This window comes from Stereum hirsutum, assembly GCF_000264905.1.
Source record: "Stereum hirsutum FP-91666 SS1 unplaced genomic scaffold STEHIscaffold_12, whole genome shotgun sequence".
NCBI lineage: Eukaryota > Fungi > Basidiomycota > Agaricomycetes > Russulales > Stereaceae > Stereum > Stereum hirsutum.
In genome coordinates this window covers 1-22,086 of record NW_006763142.1, presented here as the reverse complement: position 1 = coordinate 22,086, position 22,086 = coordinate 1, and the positions used below count along the sequence as shown (strand labels likewise).

Sequence of the window (22,086 nt, the reverse complement as noted above, 5' to 3'; positions counted from 1 at the left end):
TTCTTGAACCCACCCAATCAATACTGATTATATGCGTGTAGTGAAGGCCTATCTCAGACGTCAAGGTATTAAGATTGAAGATGAGGATGATCCGGCAACTATGTTGTTAGATGCGACTAGATGTATCATGGCGGAAGCAGCATATGGATGGTTCAAGCATGCGGGATACATTACCGTTGATGTCTGATGGCATACAGTAGCATACATCGAGAGTTTTTGATCCAATCACAGGCATACGATACTTGTTGGCCACAGAGTATATATACATATTACAGCGGTCGTGGTGTTTTCTACGGACAGAATACAAAGGCACAAGAACAGGGGCTCAGGCAAGGCAATTTGATGGAGCTACAGTATGATGGGAAAGAAAAGAAGCAGTTCATGGAAAGAGCAGCACCATGGAGAGAGCGCCAGAAGGGTTCGAAAAGTACATGGCGGTTGAACAATGAGGTGGCGGTGGCGGCAATAAAACACAGAGAACGTCCATACGAAGAGCACCAAGAGCAAGATGATAGCGACAAGAGATTCACAGATCAAGTTTACCAGCACGAGCATCACTCAAGAACTGCTTGTGTACCTTCAAAAAGCGACCCCAGGCTAACGATGTGAAGCCCGCACCGTTCGGCCCCTCTCCCCAATCTTCCCTCAAAAGCCCTTCCAAGGCAGTATCATCACCTATCTCGACTTCTAGCTTCTCCAACCGTATTCGATCACGCTCAGAGATCGAGTAGTGAATTGCTTTGTGATTGTCACGGTCGGTGGAGCTGGAGACAGGGTGCGAGCAGGAGGTGCCACAGGAGCTTGTATAAGTGGCGGGGCGTTGACGACGTGACGAATGTTGGAGTTCACCTGCATACCAAACATAGCGGGGAGCATGAAGGTGGTGGCAGCAAGCATATCCTGCGTGGCAGGTACTTGACCGAAAAGGTTGGCGAGATTTGCGGGATCCATGGTGGTAGGAGGGCCAGCGCCAGCGTAGTTTGCCTTCATAGTCTTCTTCTTGAGTTTTCGTGAGTCGGAGAACCATATAGAGGTCATGGGTGGTTCGGTAACCTTCGCCTTTCCTTGAGCCTATGCGAAAACCAAAGTCAGAAACAACATCGCCAAGGATCCTGAAGGTGAGCGTAAAGTACACATCGAGTAGCCCAAATGCGGGCAGACGTATCACTGATCTCCTATGCGCGTCCATCCGGGGCCTTGTAGACACGTATGTCCGGATATTCAAGGGGCTTGTTGTTGATTGGATATTTCTCGAGGATCGAGTCGAAGTATCCCTTTGCGACTTCATCGAGACCGAGCTGCAGATGAGTCAAAGGTTTCGTCAGTGGTTTGGAATCAGAAGATGCACATGACTAGACATACCAGTCTATCCTTTACACTGGTTATGGATGAGATGGTGTTCTTGTCATATTCGAACTGATCAACGGTGGTACTCTCATCCCAAGGCTGTAGGCAGCAATGTAAGTGATTAGCCAGAACACGATGCAGAAGTATCTGACCGTATCGCTAGCGGGTTTCACCGGAGCAGGCATGCGTACTATGATGGCGTAGTCCTTCGATTTATTGTGCAGAGTGAGTCTCAAAGCCTTGAACCCAACCTCAGTGGATAAAGAATTTAGTTTGGAGTTCTTGGGCTTCATAAACTGCCACGTCATACGTGCTAGAATAAGATTGTCTGGCTCCGATGAGACTGCTCTAGCTGTCCTCAAATGAAATACGGGCCAGCAAGTGGAAGTACTATGAAAGAAAAAGGGTTCCTGGCGATGGACAGTCTCTTTGAGACTCTTTGCAGCCCTTGATGACCCGACAGAAGCAGGTGGTGGGACAACAACATGAGCATAAGCTGCAACTTCGACGTCTTTGACCGGTTCGTCGTCCGAACTAGAGAACCCCTCTTCGTCAGAGACCTTTCGCTTCTTCTTCTGACGGTGTTTGGTCGAAGGTGCGGGAACATCGTCATCAGAGCTCTCTGACCATGTATATGACACATATTCATCACGATAGAGTCATAGAGATAGCATATATTGAAGGTGGTGCAATGAACGTACCTTCAGTTGCTTTCCGCTTCCCCTTCTTGCTACCTCCGGCAATCGGTTCAGCAGCTTCTTGGTTCGCCAGCACTTCATCGGTATCTGAGGTTCCGATATCTGAGAAGATACCAAGAGTAAGCAGTAGATAGACCGCATATATGTGTTCCAATGCTATACGCCAATGACATCGCCATCGGCAAAAGAGGCATCTTGCTGGTGAGCGGGTTGTTCTTGATTGAGTCTTTTCACAGACTTTGGCTTGGGGCCCATGTAGTGCATGAAGCATAGAGCTAGAGTACATATGAAGAGCTTGTTAGAAGTTGGGGAGGTGTAAAGATTGAGGCAAGAAAAGATTGAGGCAAGAACCTTTGTCGCTAAGAGTAGCTATGGCCGGTGCAGCAACATCTCTGTTGAAGTCGAAGTCGGCAGTCTTCCTTCCACCTGAAGCCTTTTTTTTCCTTTGCCAGGCATTTCAAGTCAGAAGAGCACTCAGTTACACTAGAATGTCAGCAGATGAGTGAGGAAAGCGATGGTGGTGGTGAGAGTGAGAAGTCGCCGACAAAGGAACGCATTGCGACGCGTCGACCGCCGGCCCTGGGCAGGGATTCAGGATTACCATAAAAGGTCTGCTTCCGTTCCGGGAATCTCGCCGAAAAAAAAACGTAAATTGTCAAGGTCACCCGGAACCACTGTATCTACTACACCAACTGAAGATACTGTCTCCCTTTGTGATGCATGGCAGTGCTCCCACATCAAGCCTGAGTCTGTCTCCCTATCTTTCGGGCATCTGCACTATACTTGAACCCCTTTTCCCAAACATTCACCAAGTCCGTAACAGCCACCTCATCACTAAGACTCTCGCAGGCTGCCGCAAGTGTTTCTCAACTCCGATCAGGCGCACAGAACCGCTCACCATTGAGGACATCACTCACGTTGCATCCTCCCTCTCATCCCCTTCTTACAATGATATCCTCTTCCTCACTCTCTTGTCCTGTGGGTTCTTCGCCCTCCACTAACTTAGTGAGCTCATCGACCCTGACCAAGTCAAAATGAGGGAGCCTCAGAAGTGCATTCGACAACGAATTGTCAAACTCCACTCCAATGAGGCATTCCCCTATTATCCCCCCATGCACAAGGCCGATCAGCTGTTCACTGGCAGTGAGGTATGGATCACTGCGCAGAAGGGCCCCACTAATCCAGTCGCGACCTTCCATCGATATTTTTCACTTCGGGATCGTTGATTCCCACTGCACAGCCAACTGTTTCTCACTAGCTCCGGTACAGTCCCCATCCAGTCATGGTTTATGATGTGGTTTCACCATTTCTTTGGCTCTTCCCATGGTGGTCACTCGATGCGCTGAGGAGGCCCCACCGTAATTCCTCTGCCGGCACCTCCATGACTGCATGACCTTCCATCTTTCTCTCAACATCAAGCTTCTCTCAATACTAGCCTCTTACTGGCGCCCTTCGGTATTCACTCAAACATGCTCCAGTGGTGTTGGGTTGATTTGTTGGGCTAAGATGTAGTTTTTGTGATTCCAATTTGACCCCACAAATACGATACCTCCGCTCTGTCAGTTCTTGGCCACGTCGTCCATGATTACAATGAGTCCTCAGGGACGGGGCATACCGGCTCGGCACCAGTCACCTGGTCGGGTGTGGAATCCTGGTGTCAGTGGAGTGGTGATGCTTTGGCCCACGATCACCAATCGTAGGACAAAACTTTGGCACTTCACGAAGCCAAACAATATGCCTTTCTTATTGCTCCGGCATTTCCTGTTTCTTTATGATCGCTGACTCCACGTAGTCATGACGCGCTTTGTGCTCTCCTCGCTTGGATACCAGCACCTAGGCACGCTGCCTTGTTCCTGCATACATATACAAACCTCGTGTTTCGTCTCTCGTCTTTTCACTTTTTGCCTCACCTCGTCTCGTCTCGTCTTGGCTCAACTGCTCCTCACTCTATTTTGCTATCCATCTTCCCTCCCTCTGTCATTATATCTTACCCCTTCGGTCCCTTAATCCCCTCATGCTTCTATATCTGCACAGTACAGAAGTCAAAAACAGAAAAACATGGACACTGACCCGCTCTTTTTTTGCTTCACTTACTTTACCGGTCTATGATACATGTCTCAGCATTTAATTCCTCTTTCTGACACTTTACTTTAACTCATACAGCTTGCATGGTTGTGCAAGCTTGGGGTGCAGCTCTCTTACTTGCATATTTTTGGTCTTCATTGTCACAACTATATGTTACTCAGTAGGATACACACCCTCGTCTCGTCTGCCATGCTCAATACACCCTGGTCGGGATTTTCAGGGCGCCCTTTGGTATTTACTTTGCGTTTATTGGACAACATGAAGGAGGCCGATTTTGGAGGTTCTGACTATTTGACAAACATTGATAAATGTATACGATGGTGCAAATCGATTTTGAAAGGAATGAGTCCATTCGTTCCGAATTTATAGCGTAAACAGTCAGCAAGATATTGCCCTATCGAGGTGAAAGAGGGTAAGCAGGCCAGAACTGGGGATATCACCAGATGATATAGCCTCTTTATAAAGAGTGCTTGTAGTAAGACTGGGACTCTTTACAAAGTGGCCCATGCTAATAAGGGCTCTTAATAAAGGGTAGTGGTGCTAGTGGGTATTCTGACCAGAAAAATAGGCAAAAGGAATAGGCAACAAATGTGTGAGAAATGAGTGGGTATGGGGTGTGGCCCCGGGGTAGGGGTGTGATTTAGGGATGGGTAGGGGATGAGATAGGGGGTAGGATAGGGTAGAAAAATGTGGGGTAATTATGCAGTAGGGCTAGGATAGCTGTATGCAGGGTATAGAGAGGATGTATGGAGCTAGGTATGGGCTTTGAGGCTAGTATAGATAGATAGGTGAATAAGGATAGAATTATGAGCAATAAAAATACGGAAAAATGGTAGCAAGAATGTTGGGATTAATATGCTAGGTACTGTGGGGATAAATTAGTAGGGTAAATAAGGTAATCTGGGGATGTTTTGGTAACTTTGTGAGTTATGTAATTCAGAGTGAATGAATTGCAGGGGTAGGTGTTGTTTTGATGGAATTAGCTGATAAAAGGGTAAAATGTGGCCTAAAGTTGGCAACATGAAGAAGGCTGATTTCGGCAGTTCTTTGGCTTTGATAAATAAGTATAAATACACATGTGGAACGTATTTCAGATTTGGACAAATCCATCCATGTGTTCCTAAGATATTGTAAAATCAAGTAGGGTGATATTCAGAGCTGAGAGTAGTTATGCAGGGTGCATTATTCAGCGGTTGGATATTGTTCCTTTTCGATGGGATGAGTGTCATATCATTCATATAGCATGTAACAGCCGTCTGAACGAGGATATCTGGCCATATGGGCCTATGGGACACTGAGGAACTAAGGGGGAGAGGAGGAGCACATGGATCTTGACCCTATCATGGATGTACTCATGGTCCATATTGGCTGGGATATACATGGATAAGATAGATATACCATTGGGTGAATTTATCATGGAGTTAAACCAGTGAGAATGTCCCTCTGTGAATATAGAGACAGAGAGGTGTGTTTCTGGGCCACAGTGCCACTGGATATTATTATGGGCGGAATTTAGACCATTTTTGGCTCATGTAGCTTTGTGGTGAATCATATAAAACATATAGGAAGAGAATTCAGTGCTTTTAGGGCCATTAAATACACCTGGAGTTGTATGGCACCCATCTTGCTCTTACTGACACACTCCCGGGAGCTGTATAGAGCCTAAGAGAATTGGGTACAGGGTGTCACTCCTGCTCCTGTAAGAGGGGCAGAGGAGATTGTTGTTGGTGTATTTGTTCGGTTGGGCCTTGATCTCTCGGAAAGGAAGCTTCAGTACGTATCACCTATGGACTATCTTTCTTTTTGGTTATATTCTTTGATGCCTTCAAACAGGGATTAGTAATTTGTCTTGTCTCTTTACCAATGACCAATGTTTTGTTCACAATTGTCTCTTGCTCTCTTGGTCTTTCTGCGGGTTTTGTAATGTTCTTTGCAAGGACTCATTTTGTGCTTCGTTTATGCACAAATATACTGTGTCCCAATTAGAGTCAAATACAGTTCATTGATGTCCATTCAAGTTAAATTCGTTTGTGTTAGATCAGCCCGTAAGTTCCTTGAGAATTGGAGACTTCCTTATTGCTATTTGCAAAATCCATGAGACTCGCAAAAACAGAAAAGTTGGAGTTTGGCAGGGACCACCTTGGTGCCACCCGCACTGGGGAGGTTGTGGGTTCAAGTCCGATGAAATGCTATTCCAACTAACAACCCCATCCAATTTCCTCTTGGTGTGGGAGACACTAGAATTGATAGTAGAACTCATCAATACACCTCATTGTATCAGAAGCTCTTGGAAATGTTATATGAACTCAGAGCACACAGAGGGATGGCCACCAAAAAGTATTCTTGGCATAGAATTTACTGAACTCAAACTTTTTTCTTTTTGCAAGTCTCATGAATTTTGCACATAGCAAGAAATTCATGTCCCTAAATCAGATTTGGGAAGAGAACGTGCGAGTGATGTCATTGTGCCTTCTGGCTTATGGCGACCCAGAGCCCCAACATGTTTGTTATGTTCATTGTCCTTGTTCATGTGCACTTTGCCGCTATAATCATGGTCTCAGCCGGTATTTGATCATCATAGTTTCTCTAATGTATCAACTGATTTATGGCACAATTGTCGAACAGATTTGGACATTATGACCTAGAAACTGACCATGATGGAGCATGTGTAGGGCATTGTCTTCCTCTGACCTTCATGAGTCAGAACCTCTCGATGTTGTGCTCGGTGTGAAGCAAGGAATCTGATGAGACATATGTACACTTTGGACTTTGGTGTGACAGATCGTCTTGTAAATATTGCCCTGCCGTGTCCTCCAGAGATAGTGATAGTGAAATGCTTAGAGGTAATCCAACTACATGGCAAACAACATGGTCTATCATTAGGTCATCATGCCATGGACCCATAGACGGGCCCATTTTCTGTTTTGTCCCTCCCTTCCTCTCATGATATATTAGGCTTCATGCCCTATTCCCTGAGCGGCCCACTACACACATCCATAAGCTTTACTCCCGCTCTCGTGCTGCTACCTCTCTTGCTCTTCTACCGATGCTTTCCTTCTTGGGCTCTGTCATTTTTAGGACTAGTTTGACTCATTCTCATCTGCATCAAAGGAGCTTGAGACACAGAGGAGACTTGAGGTGATGAGCCTCTTCAAGGAAGGTTACGCAGATACCGGTGGTCTTGGCACTGTGCTCATTATGCTGCTCAAGGATGAAGGGACGAATGCCCTGCGGTTGAAACAAGCAGGGCTAGTTGAATTCATCGACAATTGGCTAAAGGAGAGATTGTTTAGTGGCAAGGGTGGGCTGCCCGTAGAGAACCAGAAAAACATCCTTGCACTTAATATCTTCCGTCAGATGACTGAAAAAGGTGTGTGGCTCAATCTTGTCTTTGTCCTTTATCCCTCGTATAGGTATGACTGACTTGCCATTATAGGCATGGTCTCTGGCGACATACACAAATGTTGCATCAGTTGTATATAAACTTTCCTTGGATTTACCATTGTTACCTCTCGTCCGGTATGTTACACCCTACGTTTATTGGAATGTGCTGCTTATTTACAGGCTCATTCACCATCTAGTCTTTGGTTAATCTACTATTTCCTGTTCTCTCAAACTCACCCTTCTTTCAACGTCCACGAACTATCACTCTCCCTCATTTTGACCAAACTGTTACCCTCGCCCTGCATCCATTATGCATACCAGCCATACAGTTCTACATCGACTCCATGGAAAGGATACCTCTCTCCATCCCAGACCATGTAACCAATACGAGAGACAAAGCTATTGGCACTGATGGTATTGTGAGGCACAGATAATCGAGCACTCGAAGAACGACTGTGAGAAGCGTCACTGTCAATAATATTGCCCTCACAAAGTAATAGAAAAAGAAAGAGACGAAATCTATAGTAAGACTCACCTGTGAGAAGCGTCACTGTCAATGATAAAGAGACAAGGACGCTTCCCACAAGTTAAAAGGACGCGCTCCGGCGCTTACCGGTCTACTATACAGTTGGAAAACTACCTGCCTAAACGGGACACAGAGGCGCGGAACAGAGGCGCGGAATCTGGCCCTGTGCAGCCCGCTGGCTGGAGAAATAACTAAAGTCATAACTCTGCAGTAAGTGGTCCTATCAGTCCCGGAAAAATTGCTAAAATATCAGGAAAATTCCCTCTGTCTCATCGTAATACTCCGGACACTCCCTCCCGACGAGGCAGACCTCAAGCCCTAAGCCCCATCATCTCCGCAAACTTCTGCACTTTAACCCTAGCCAAGGGTTTAGTCAGAAGGTCTGCAGGCATCTCATCCGTCCCTATATGCTCCATCCGGATCATCCCCTTCTCCACCTCATCTCTCAACCAATAGAACCGCAAGTCTAGATGCTTCATACGCCCATGGTGCTCGGGATTCTTCGCCACTTGAAGCGCAGACTGATTGTCGATGTAGAGGGTAGAGGGAGAGTCGAGTGAATAACCAAAGGAAGTGAGCAAGTTGCGAAGGAAGAGGATCTCTTGGCCAGCAGTGGTAGCAGCGATGTATTCGGCTTCTGTGGTGGAGAGGGCGACGATGGATTGAAGGCGAGATTGCCAGGAAATAGCGCCAGTGCCCATCTTGACGAGATAACCGGAGGTGGAACGTCCAGAATCCGGATTGCCTGCATGATCGGCGTCGGTGTAGGTGTGGAAGAGCTCAGTGGAGGAAGAGGAAGTGGGAGAATAAGTGAGTTTATAGTCGAGAGAGCCCTTGAGATAGCGAAAGAGGTGCTTGATCGCTTTCCAATGCTGAAGACCTGGATTCTGGCTGAAGCGAGCAAGGACTCCGACGCTGTGAGCTATGTCTGGACGAGTGGCGATCGCAAGGTAGGCCAAGGCTCCGACGGCATTGATATAAGGAATAGAGCGCATCTGCAGCTCCTCTTCGTACGACTGGGGCACCATGGAGGTGGAAAGGCGAATAGAAGGATCAAGGGGAGTGGAAACCGGACTGCAATCGGCGAAATTGAAGCGATCGAGGAGGTCTAAGACGTACTGGCGTTGGGAGAGGCGAATGGTACGATTGGGACGATCCCGTTCGATAGAAACACCTAGAAGAAAGTAAGTAGGACCAAGATTGCGAAGTTTGAAGTGAGATTTAAGCTCCAACTTGACCCGGTCAACTTCAGCCTTGGATTTTGCAGCAATCGTCATATCGTCAATAAAGACGGGTATGATAATGCGCGAATCCCCTTGACCAAACACCCAGATACTGTGCTCACAGAGAATCCGCTTGAATCCCATCTCCTCTAACCTCTCGTTCAATGTCTCATGCCAAACCCTTCCAGCCTGCTTCAACCCGTACAATGACCTCTTCAACCTCCACACCCAACCAGCTCCTTTCTCCTCAAATCCCTCGGGTTGGTGCATAAACACGGTCTCCTTGAGCGTACCATTCAGGAAAGCGGATGAGATGTCAACACTCTCTAGATAGAGATCCTCGAAGGCGGCTAAGACGAGAACGGCGCGTAGAGCTGCCCAGCGAGGCGTAGGAGCGAAGGTTTCGTGGTAGTCGGATCCAGGACGCTGAGAGAAGCCTTGGGCCACCAAACGCGCCTTATACCGCTCAATCGAACCGTCCGCGTTCCGCTTCACCTTGAAAACCCATCTACTACCTATCGCTTTCGCTCCCCTTGGTAACTCGACCAGCTCAAACGTCCCATTCTCTACCAGAGACTGAATCTCACTCAAAGCCGCTTCCCACCACTTCTGCCTCTCCTTCGGCTCCTACTTCATCGCCTCCTTGAACGATCTAGGCTCTCCATCGTGTGACGTTGTCTTCAGCGCATGGGCAAACTCGCAGGCCTGATCGAGGGTGAGATACTCCGTCCCCATGAAGTCCAATCCGGTCGAAACCAGCGCAGCAGAGTCGTAGGCATCGCTATCTTCGTCCTCCGACTCCAAGATAGGATCCGGAATCCGAGTTTCTCTCCAAGTGGGAGTATCCGGAGTCGCTGCCAAAGGATCAGGGCTATCGTCGGCTATAAGTGGCCTATCCACGCAAGGAGGAGTCTGGAATCGAGGAGTAGGAAGCCGAAGAGGATCCGGAGATAGCGAGCGAGGTGGGACAGAAGGAGTGCGATGAGGAGGACGATCGTTGCGTTGCTGAATGGCGTTCTCATTGAGAGACTTGTCTGGACGAGTAGAACGGCCTGGATTGCGTCTAGGAGGAGGAGATGGAGATCATTCTAGAGTGGGAGATGGAGAGGGAGATGAATTGGGTGAAGGGGTACGTGGATGTGGCGGTGGCACGTGATGAGGGGGCTGAGGAGGGGCTAAGTCGACGTGCTGCGGAGCTGGGGGAGGTGGCGGATTAATAAACTCCCCAGAGGCGTCCAATTCTCCCTCCTGATCCGTCACCTCTACCAAAGAAGGACCAGGAGTATCACTGGGAGATAAATCGTCGACCAGATTAATACAGTAACAAAAATAAAAATTGCACACATGTGTGGCACCAAGACTTTTGCATGCTGTTACACAAGTACTCGAACAAATAAATTTGTATCATGTACCCTTCCATTCTATTTGAAGTATACTTAGATGATGGAGGCCATTGGGGCATCAGCAAAAGAGATAAAATCATAAAATCAGTATTTGAAGCAGGGCATCCAGTTGGGCCACATGGAAGCATGACAAAAAAACACAAAAATAGATAGCAAAAGGAGTGTGATTGAACAAATGGCTATCAGTACTTGGTGTACCTACCCTTTGCCTGCTTGAGAGCATCAATGCGGCGGGGCATGCTCTCATATAGGGTCCTGCAATACTCTTCTCCCAACTTCTCCCACTCCCGCTGAATGACCTCCCATAACTCATCCAAATTCTTCGGGCGAGGTCGAATAGCACCAACACGCATCTTGAGGACGTCCCAGACATTCTCAATACAGTTCATGTCTGGTGAACGGGCTGGCCACGGGAGTACAGAGAGGTTTTGCGAAGTCAACCACTGTCGTGTGTGGCGGCATGTATGTTTTGGGTCGTTGTCGTGTTGGAAGATGACATCGGTCGGGGAAAGGGAGTGGTCGCGAAGCGTGCCGAGAAGGGACTCCTCCAGAATAGACACATACTGTTTTGAATCCATGTTCCCCTGTATTCTGTGAAGCCGTCCAAACCCTCTACTCGTGATGCAGCCCCAGACCATAAGATGACTGCCACCATGCTTCATCTCCTGCCACACATTTGAATCCCGAAGACCCTCTCCCAGACCCCTCCTACACCAGCGCATCCCATCCGACCCCCACCGGTTGATTCTGAACTCATCTGAGAGAACGACACGCTCCCAATCCTCATGCTGACATGCCCATCGCAAGCGTGATATCTTGTCACCACAAGAAGGACGAACTTGCGACGGTGACGATAGCCAGGGAGGCCAAGCTCGGTGAGTCTGAGACAGACGGTTTGTGGTGTAACGTTAGGGAAGAATTTTCGCTGGAGGTCGGTTGCCTCGGTTGCCTCCCCAGAACGTATCTTCCATACAGCAAAATGGCCGTCGCGAGCCGTAAACTTCCTAAGACGACCAGGGCGGGGTTTGGTGTGATAGAATGACGAGCTGTTCTTGTATTTCTCGAAGAGACGGACCATGGTCGCACGGTGACGTTTGAATGCACGGGCGACATCGTTCGGGTGTGCACCCAGTTTGAGTTGATATACTATACGAGCTCTGGTGGTGGGTGTGGTGTGCTTGGGCATAATGATAGTGTATAGAAAGATGTGAAGAGAGCAAATATATTCAAGAAAGTCGTTAAAGGTCGTTGAAGATTGTGATATTGTTGAGCGATCCTGAACCGAGTCGCGTCCTGATCGCGTTCACCAGCGGCAAGTTCTGAAACTTGTTGCAAATTCGGCTAACCATCTTTCTCGTCAAAGCCTGGACGATATTGTCCTTGCGTGTACATGTACTCTGGAAGGTAAACTACACATACATATCATATTCTGACTCTAATCCGTGACCCTTGTCGGGAACCGCTACATACAAATTCAAACCACTGTGCGTGCAATTTTTATTTTCGTTACTGTAGCAAGAGTGGAGTTACCAGGGAAGAAGTGTTCATCAAACACAGCATGAGAGCTAATGACGGTCCTACGCTCAACCGGGTCCCAAAACTGCCACACCTTCACCCCATTCCCATACCCAACAAAGATACAGTTGGGAGTATGCGAGGTGAACGGCTTCCGCTTCTCCTTCCTGACGAGCACATAGGCAAGGCAACCGAAGACGCGGAAGTAGGAAACATCGGTTTCTTCTTCTTCCAAGCAATGTAGGGAATGCCGCCATTCAGAGCAGAGGTAGGCGTGCGATTGGAGACATGGATATAGGCGGAGACAGCGAGATCCCAGAACGAAGGAGGGAGCTTAGCTTCGATAAGCATCGCTGTAGTAGCCAGAGCCATGTCGAGATTCGCCTTCTCCGCTACGCCGTTTTGATGGGGTTCGTTCGGCTCGGTATGCTGGCGAAGAATCCCTTCCTCTGCACAATACGCATCCCAATCCTTCCCAATATACTCTCCTCCCTTATCGTCCCTCAACATCTTAATCTTCCTCCCTAGCGCCTTCTCTGCATACGCTTGAACACTCTGAAAGCCCCAAAAGCCTCACTCTTCTTCCTCAAGAACTGAACCGCCTTGAAACGTCCAGCATCATCGATAAACGTGACCCAGTAACGATACCCGTTGCGGGTGGGAGGGAGGGGACCCTTGAGATCACTATGGATGAGATCGAGAGGGTGAGAGCGACGAGTAGCGGTCTTTGGAACGTTATGACGACGTTGCTTCCCTGAGAGACAAGGCTCGCAGATAGGATCGGGCGTAGAGGAGGAAGAAATGGTAAGACCGTCAACGAGCTTGAGGGTATGCATGCGTTTAACGGCGTCGTAGTTGGTATGAGAGAAACGGCGGTGCCAGAGAGAGAGATCGAGTGGCAAAGTAGAAGATAAACGCGCATGATGAACTCCAAAGGAGGAAGTACGCCCATTGAGATAGCCGATGTTGCCGTCGACGATGGAGGCGGTAAAAAGCAGCTCTCCAGCTCGCTTGAAAGCGACGTCACGCCCGACGATGTGAAGCTCATAGCCCTTGCTCACAGAGAGATGGAACAACGAGAATAGATTCGAGGCGAGCTTGGGAACGTGCAGGACGTCATGGAACACTACAGGACGCAACTCTCTACCACTGACAATAGGAACGAACTCGATAGACCCCATCCCCTGAGAATAGATCACTGAATCGTCGGCCAAACGAACGGGCACGACGTGGGGAGAGTACGAGCAGAACCAATGGCGATGAGGGATCATGTGTGAAGAGGCGCCTGTGTCTGTGTTCCAGTCAGTGGCTGCACGAGAACGGAGCCAAGCGGGGCGAGCTGATGATGAAAGAGCACTTGCATGACCGGCTTTCTCCTCCTTAGGAGTCTCTCCCGAACCAGCCGACGGCGTAGAAGCCCCTCCTTGGGCTTCATTCGCGTTCGCGCCCTTCCCTCTACCTCTACCACGACCCCCACGCTTCCCTTGGCCTCCAGAATGCGATGACGACGACGTAGACGATCCAGACGACTTCTGCTTGGCCAATGACGACGCAGACTTCATCTCAGGACAATCACGAACGATGTGGGAGGGAGAGTCGCAGAAGTAGCAAAGGGGCTTGAGAGCGGCGGCCATAGCGAGCTCAGGAGTGTCTTCATTCTGCAGGGCACGACGTTTGCGAGATTGCTCCTCATTGGAGAAGGCTTGGGTGACGTTGTCGAGGGAGAGGTCGTCGGAGAGGGTAAGGAAGGTGACGAAGTTGTTGTAGTCGGAAGGGAGGGCCTTGATGAGCGTCATGGACGATAATTCGGAGTCGAGGTCGTCAAGGGAGAACTTGGCGGGGCGGCGCTCTTTGATATGGGAGATGTAGAGGTCGACACGAGCAACGAGGTCGGAGAGGGACTCTCCCTCTTGGAGACGAGTGGAGAAGAGTTCGGAATAAGCGTCGAATCGCGTACCAGTCTTCTTCTGCACAAAGACACTCTCTAACTTCTCCCACATCGCCTTCGGATCTCCCTTCTCCTTCCTGATATGCGCCTTCTGATTCTCCTCAACCAACAAGCAAATCTCCCCACTAGCCTTCGCCTTCCTCTGATTCCACTCCCTCATCTCCTTCGCTTCGGACGCGGTCATGGCCGAGGCGTTGGGAGGGGTAGGAGCGATGTCAGTGCCATCGACTTGGCCCCAAACACCCTTAGAACCGAGGACAGCTTCAGCATTGTCGACCCAGTAGCTGTAGTTGTGGCGATTGAGCTTGTCAACGGCGCGTTTGTCGTCGGACATGATGGCGGATTGGATAGTGAAGAAACGGAGGCGATAGCGATTCAGGGGAGGCGAAACGAAGCTAATCGATGAAGAGGCGATTTTCGGCCAAGGGAAGAGATGGAGACGTCGATAAGAGGCGCAAAATGAGTCTGATCGAGAAGAGGGCGAATGCAGTGAGTAGATATCGATGACGACGAGTCTAGCGCAAAGAGAGAGAAGCAGAGAGCTCGTTCTGAGGCGAGTAGAGAGAGATCTGAGTCTCAGAGATCAATTAGGAGCTAAGCAGAACGTTCTGAGGCCATTTAAAGCGCAGGGCCCATAACCTGTGAGGCGCAGATAATCGAGCACTCGAAGAACGACTGTGAGAAGCGTCACTGTCAATGATAAAGAGACAAGGACGCTTCCCACAAGTTAAAAGGACGCGCTCCGGCGCTTACCGGTCTACTATACAGTTGGAAAACTACCTGCCTAAACGGGACGCAGAGGCGCGGAACCGAGGCGCGGAATCCGGCCCTCTGCGGCCCGCTGGCTGGCGAAATAACTAAAGTCTTAACTCTGCAGTAAGTGGTCCTATCAGTCCCGGAAAAATTGCTAAAATATCAGGAAAATTCCCTCTGTCTCGTCGTAATACTCCGGACATTTCGTACCTGAGACGTGATGATCGCCACCATATTCATCAGTGCGCCACTTGCATCCCGTTTCCATTCCATCTCGGGCTGCGCGGAAAGCTTAACAATATATGCAACACCTTCCTCCCGAGGAATGATCCATATTTTCGGAATCTCTGTAAGGGTCACGATCGTCTTCACATGGCATTGACGAGTGATCTTAGTTTGGAAATCAGAGCCAGCTACTGTTGCTGGTCGACGAGCACGCTTCGGCTTTGGAGGAACATGATGGGCCCCAGAACGAGCATCGTCGTCATCGGACAGAACAATGACATCGGCATCTGTGAGCTCTGATTTGATGCTCACTTCGTCTAGATGTTTCCTCTTATGAGACACAGATGCACGGGTAGTCGTTGACACAGATTTAATCTCCAGAAGGTTGCCATCATCATCGTCTCCTGTCAAGTCGATCGCAGGTGCAGAAGGAGGCTTCGCAGCAGCAAGCAAGGCTGTGAGCTTGCTTGGCGGACGTGGGCCCTCGGGTATTAACAGGTCTCTCGGTCTAGCTGACACTTTGGCCGCCGTGGGTGTCACGATAGTTGAAGTGTCCGTGTTGAGTGGAGAGGAGGGCGGGGCGCTTGGCACTGAGCTCGGAGATGAATCATGTGAGGCTGGTGGATTGGACAGACGAGGGCGCAAAGGCGTTGATACTATTTTAGTGTATACTCCCACGTTCCCGTCAAAGTGCCAAGTCTGTAAGAACATACTCCATCACTTGTAATAGGAAGAGAGTTTGTAAGTGCTCGCAATCATACCATTCGCCTCTCCCAACGCCAGTACGTCTTAGACCTCCTTGATCGCTTCAATTTCTCCGATTGCAGTCCGGTTTCCACTCCCCTTGACCCTTCCATTGGCCTTTCCACCTCCATGGCGCCCCAATCGTACAAAGAAGAGCTGCAGATGCGCTCTATTCCTTATATCAATGCCGTCTCGTTGACGGCCTAACCATTTCTTCCTCCTCTACGCCCAATCCTATCTGCGAGCCTTGTCTCTCTGGGAAGCAATGTCGTCATAACGTTCCCAAGACCGCTACTCATCGCTCTCACCCTCTCAATCTCATCCATAGTGATCTCAAGGGTCCCCTCCCTCCCACCCGCAACGGGTAGCGCTACTGGGTCACGTTTATCGACGATGCTGGACGTTTCAAGGCAGTTCAGTTCTTGAGGAAGAAGAGTGAGGCTTTTGGGGCTTTCAGAGTGTTCAAGCGTATGCAGAGAAGGCGCTAGGGAGGAAGATTAAGATGTTGAGGGACGATAAGGGAGGAGAGTATATTGGGAAGGATTGGGATGCGTATTGTGCAGAGGAAGGGATTCTTCGCCAGCATACCGAGCCTAACGAACCCCATCAAAACGGCGTAGCAGAGAAGGCGAATCTCGACATGGCTCTTGCTACTACAGCGATGCTTATCGAAGCTAAGCTCCCTACTTCATTCTGGGATCTCGCCGTCTCTGCCTATATCCATGTCTCCAATCGTACGCCTACCTCTGCTCTGAATGGCGGCATTCCCTACGTCTCTTGGAAGAAGAAGAAGCCCGATGCTTCCTACTTCCGCGTCTTCGGTTGCCTTGCCTATGTGCTCGTTAGGAAGGAGAACCGGAAGCCGTTCACTTCGCATACTCGCAAGCGTTGGGTATGGGAATGGAGTGAAGGTGTGGCAGTTTTGGGACCCGGTTGAGCATAGGATCACCATTAGCTCTCGTGCTGTGTTCGATGAATGTTTCTTCCTTAATAACCCCACTCTAGCTATTAATCTGGTCGATGATTTATCTCCCAGTGATACTCCTGGTCTTTCTTTGGTAGAGGTGACGGATCAGGAGGAGAATTGGACGCCTCTGGCGAGTTTATTAATCCGCCACCTCCCCTAGCTCCGCAGCATGTCGACTTAGCGCCTCCTCAGCCTCCTCATCAGGCACCACCACCACATCCTCGTACCCCATTGCCCCATTCATCTCCCACTCCAGAACGATCTCCATCTCCTCCTCCTAGACGCAATCCAGGCCGTTCCACTCATCCAGACAAGTCTCTCAATGAGAACACCATTCAGCAACGCAACGATCGTCCTCCTCATCACACTCCTTCTGTCCCACCTCGCTCGGTATCTCAGGATCCTCTCCGTCTCCCTACTCCTCACTTCCAGACACCTCCTTGTATCCATAAGCCTCTCATAGGCGACGATAGCCCTGACCCTTTGGAGACGACTCCGGATACTCCCACATGGAGAGAAACTCGGATTCCAGATCCTATCTTGGAGTCGGAGGACGAAGATAGCTATGCCTACGACTCTGCTGCGCTGTTTTCGACTGGATTGGACTTTATGGGGACGGAGTATCTCACCCTCGATCAGGCCTGTGAGTTTGAGACATAGCTCACAGCGTGGGAGTCCTCGCTCGCTTTAGCCAGAATCCAGGCTTTCAGCATTGGAAAGCGATCAAGCATCTCTTTCACTATCTCAAGGGCTCTTTCGACTATTAACTCACTTATTCTCCCACATCCTCTTCCTGTCCGGAGTATTACGACAAGACAGAGGGAATTTTCTTGATATTTTAGCAATTCTTCTGAGACTGATAGGACCACTTACTGCAGAGTTATGACTTTAGTTATTTCACCACCAAGTGGTCCGCAGAGCGCCGGATTCCGCGCCTCGGGATCCGCCGCACTGCGTCCCGTTTAGGCAGTTACTTTTCCAACTGTATAGTAGACCGGTAAGCGCTGAAGCGCGTCATTTTAACTAGTGGGAAGCGTCCTTGTCTCAATCGGGGATGAACCGCAGGACAAGTGTGTTCATTTCGAGAATATATACAAGGTCAAGTAGGTACAACTCGATACAAGTAGTCATATGAGAAGAAAAAGAGATGTAAGTACTTTGAGGTGCTTGTTAGGTTCTTGAAAAGTTGAAGTCTGTGTCGTACTAGTAGTCAAGTTTCTGTACTGTGATGGGTACTAAAAGCAGCCATGTATCGAAGGCCCGTTGAGAAGAAAGGTAGTATTATGCGAAAATCGAACTTCCTTGCCGTCAACACACAGAGACCTCTGCATGCAGATGGTTAGGAGGAGAAGGTAAAGCAAGGGGGAAAATGGTAGTGCATAGGAAATGAACAACCTCCTCGTCGCTGATACACAGATGACTGTGTACGTACATAGATAGAAAGTGAAGATACAAATCGACGATGGGGCAAAAGTCAACAAGTTGAACTGAGATATGTAAGAGAACTTCGCAGACACATACACGGGTGGCACCAGCAACCTTCGATCCTCAACCCTGACCAGCTCCTAACCCTAGATCCTCTACTTCGTTGACTGAAGTCACTTGGTGTCATCCCCAGCTTGAAGAGCCTCCATAAAAAGACCAAAGTCCTCTGCTGGCCGCTCGGACACCCAGCCACTGGAGGGCTGACAATTGGTGGAGGCTCTGAGTTAGAGTGTCGCCGACGAGCCGAAAGTCATCTGCTGGTCAACTGGCATTTGCTTGAAAGCTAGCAGCCGCTGATACACATTTCGAGCTTGTTACGCCTACGGAGTTCATTGAGCACCCCAGCGTCCCTCAAAAGGTCCTCTTCGAGGTCCATAGAGGGGTCAATCCTGCATATCGCCAACTGCAAAGCTCGACTTCTGATCCTTGCCTCCAAACCTTGCGTCTTTGCCTCTAAAACTCGCGTCTTTGCCTCCCAACCTCGCGTCTTTGCCTCCAAATCTCACGTCTTTGCCTCCCAGTCCTTTATAGAGAGCTCAGTTGAGCACATGACAATTTCTCGAGGAGGGCTTGAAAGGCGATGAGACGGGGTGTGAGGTCTAACTGGCTGGACTGCTTGGGGAATATGAGGTTGGAGTTCAGCTTTGGGCTGATAGCATTCAGTGTAGTGACGGCTGTTTCCACACTGTTTGGTGTGGCCTAGGCTATGATGGCAAGAAGGAAAGCATGAGATGATGCTAATTTATGCACAAGATAGTAGCTTACAGGAAGCTGTTCTCGGTGGACGACGAGAATCTGTCATTATCAGACATATTGGGGTATCTCCGATCGTCATAACGACTGCTCTCGTTGTAACATGTTAGCCAATCTTTCCGCAGAGACACTTATGAGGATGATGATGCTTACTCTTCAACGGCTATCTTCCACATTCCCGGTAAGCCGGTATCGTTCCGGTAGAACTTGAAACATTTGGTCGGACCTTCATTGAAACACATCATAAGCCTACAGACATTTATGAGCGATGACAGATCAACAACGTACAGAACTCGCTGATGTAGTGGAGACAGAGTGGACACTTTGATCCTCCTGAAATATGTGACGTGCTCCCAGCACCACTGGCAGCATTTATTTTGCTCGTGTACTCCTTCGGGCCTGGTCATACTTCAGTTAGAATAACACTTGGAATGAGGACGTAAGGGTGGCACATACCGTAAGGCTTTGCTTTGTTGGGTGTGGCCTTCAATGCTTCACAAATGGGTTCCGTAGGCGTAGGGCGCATTGGACGGGCATACAAACGTGCAGCTCGACATTGCATGACACAGCATATCTGCTCGTGAAGTTCTCTGCAGAGAGACTGAGCGACACAGCCATTGAGGTGACCCCAGATTAGGAGTGAGATTATGATGGCGGACAGAATGCACAATGTTGCTAAGGCGAAACTGTGTTTGGAGAACTCAATTGCCGCCAGGACAGATGTGCCAATGATGCCAAATGTTCACAAAAACAGAATGTACTGTCTGGCGGATGTTACCAGGTACCCTAAGAGGTAATCTTTAGTGAGAACTTTGCGGGACCACTGCATCGTGGCCGACAAGAGGGATGATCGTGGTCTATGTTAGATGTGGGCGATTGTGGGTGTTTGTGATAAGTTTGAACAAGTCGCGACTCGATGCAAAAGTCAACATCAGTCAAACACGGCCAAACAAACACGTGGCGTGAGGCTGTGGTGATGACGCGCCTTGCAACTCTTGTTCTTCGTCTCCCACCACCCGACCTATGCCGTGCACACAAACTCCCTAAACAACAGGCGTGCGATTTGGATGGATACGGGAATGAAGGAATGTACAACAAAAGGTATAGCAGTCATAGAGGAAGACAATATGGGCTCAGGTGCGTCCCTTTCAACCTCATCCACCACCACTTCAAACCTCCGCATTAGCACCTCCTCATTGACCTCCGCTACCTCCTTTTCCTCCCGATTAGATACAATGGCCAGCTGCGTAACTGGTGGCCTAGCTTCCATTGTCCTCGTCTTCAACCTCGTCATTGCCACCAACTCACCCACGCCCAATCCGATACCCGCCTGTACTGTCAACAGCATGCCCAGTTGCGATATCACATTTGGCAAGTTCGACGTATTTATCGGACTGTCACGTCAGTGATGCTTCTCACAGGTGAGTCTTACTATAGATTTTGTCTCTTTATTTTTCTATTACTTTGTGAGGGCAATATCATTGACAGTGACACTTCTCACAGTCGTCTCTTCGAGTGCTTGATTATCTGCGCCTCACATGTTCATTTCTCTTCGATCTTTCTTTAAGGTCTTAGTACTCATATATATATGATAGCATCTCGATACTAGCTTTGAGATTGCGTGTCTGGACTCCCTGCACAACACATCTTTCTCTGTTGAGTCTTCGAGCAATAATAAGTCCTCTCTTTACACCATTGTCTTCAAGAACAAGAAGGTGGGCAAGGGTATACTGGCTGTCTTTATGGTAACACCTAGCGAGGTTCAGTAATATTCTCCTCATATCATAATTCTTTGATACTAGCAACTGAATCTATTATTAATAGGTATGTAATCTGTGATTGGCTTAGCTGGCTGCATTCCTTCTGCAAATTCAAGTGCAAAAACATGGATGATTGACCGCTCTGACACGGCAATTGCAGCAATATCTAACACTATTCCCGATGCAAAGATACTTGCTTGTCTGTGGCATGTGCGTGAAGCTATAGTCAAACAAGCGAAGGAGAAATTGGTATCTTATCTTTTCTTGGTTATCCTGTATCTTCAACCATAGTAATACTCCCTTAGTCCCCAAGTGCTGGCCGGTCCAAATCAGCTATTAATGCAAATCAAAAAGTTGTGCACAAAGGTAATGTTGGACTTCAAGACACTTGTTCGATGTGAGTCAGAGGAGGATGAGAGTTGTTATACTGAGATATATGTGTGCTCATTTACTCCATCAGGACATCTCCCAGTTCAATTTGATACCAACAACTATACTGAATTGTGGCACTTGCTCCTCAAACGTGACTACCTGAGGCTTATGCGTAAGCAACGTGTTGACATCCTTATCCATATCCTTGTCGATGAGGTTAAGTTGGATCTGCGACAGGAGGAGGTCCAGATCACCCTTGGATTTGATGTTTCCCATCTGCAGAAAAGTGAGAAGGCTGCTTATCAACTTGCCTATGCAATCGAGATTAGAGAGCTAGAGGCAATAATTGAGAATTATGAGGATGATACTTGACAAGGTATCTACGTTCTGCATCTTCATCTCGCTTCCTATTTTACTAACACATTAAAGATCCCCAATATCATGGTTACGATGCCTGAGGAACGAAGGTACATCGTTTATACTACCTCTTTCTTTTGCTTCTTTTCTTTGTTAGGTTTGGCGGCGACACGGGCAACGCAAGGTTCGTGCAGACCCCTAACCCTATATTTCAGTCCCATAGACCAGTCCATGGACCTCTTCAGCTCAGACTTCTCCGGCCTAGAACATCCAGTAAATCAAATGACCAAGTGTTTCGGTATTCTTCCGGAATAAATTCAAACTCCGCACACATGAGTACGGAGTTTCAATTAGTCATGAAGGAACCCGCTATGTAGGAAGACTATTGGATACTCACAAGGTAGAGACCATATACTTGTCAGATAGATATGCATATTCTACAAATTATGATGATTTTAGTTTGGCAGATTGATTTGATTTAATGTGTGCACAGCTTAATGTTGGAAAAGGGGTCCAGTTTAGCGTATTTGATGATTTATGG

General features: G+C 48.6%; 5 protein-coding genes across 5 annotated transcripts; 1 reads left to right on the top strand and 4 right to left on the bottom strand.

Annotated features, from left to right (window-relative positions):
- Nucleotides 1-526: 526 nt before the first annotated feature.
- STEHIDRAFT_112970 (uncharacterized protein) lies at nt 527-3,244 on the bottom strand (the record flags this gene model as incomplete). The annotated part of the gene is made up of 9 exons (XM_007306792.1): nt 527-738; nt 858-1,071; nt 1,206-1,298; nt 1,363-1,446; nt 1,539-1,969; nt 2,049-2,147; nt 2,397-2,488; nt 2,829-2,895; nt 3,013-3,244. 9 exons carry the CDS (start codon nt 3,242-3,244, stop codon nt 527-529), a joined length of 1,524 nt encoding a protein of 507 aa, XP_007306854.1.
- Nucleotides 3,245-13,263: 10,019 nt separating this feature from the next.
- Nucleotides 13,264-14,433, bottom strand: STEHIDRAFT_27732 (uncharacterized protein; the record flags this gene model as incomplete). The annotated part of the gene is made up of 1 exon (XM_007306668.1): nt 13,264-14,433. A coding segment is annotated over one exon (1,170 nt), but the record flags the coding sequence as incomplete, so codon positions are not given.
- A 561-nt stretch (nt 14,434-14,994) lies between these two features.
- Nucleotides 14,995-15,818, bottom strand: STEHIDRAFT_159306 (uncharacterized protein; the record flags this gene model as incomplete). Its single annotated transcript, XM_007306791.1, has 2 exons — nt 14,995-15,015; nt 15,093-15,818. The coding sequence occupies 2 exons, from the start codon at nt 15,816-15,818 to the stop codon at nt 14,995-14,997; spliced, it is 747 nt and encodes a 248-aa protein (XP_007306853.1).
- A 3,010-nt stretch (nt 15,819-18,828) lies between these two features.
- Nucleotides 18,829-19,582, bottom strand: STEHIDRAFT_159304 (uncharacterized protein; the record flags this gene model as incomplete). Its single annotated transcript, XM_007306790.1, has 5 exons — nt 18,829-18,988; nt 19,069-19,143; nt 19,210-19,282; nt 19,345-19,455; nt 19,513-19,582. 5 exons carry the CDS (start codon nt 19,580-19,582, stop codon nt 18,829-18,831), a joined length of 489 nt encoding a protein of 162 aa, XP_007306852.1.
- A 709-nt stretch (nt 19,583-20,291) lies between these two features.
- On the top strand, nt 20,292-21,560 carry STEHIDRAFT_112968 (uncharacterized protein; the record flags this gene model as incomplete). Its single annotated transcript, XM_007306789.1, has 6 exons — nt 20,292-20,438; nt 20,652-20,771; nt 20,859-20,880; nt 20,977-21,026; nt 21,122-21,182; nt 21,277-21,560. 6 exons carry the CDS (start codon nt 20,292-20,294, stop codon nt 21,558-21,560), a joined length of 684 nt encoding a protein of 227 aa, XP_007306851.1.
- Nucleotides 21,561-22,086: the final 526 nt, after the last annotated feature.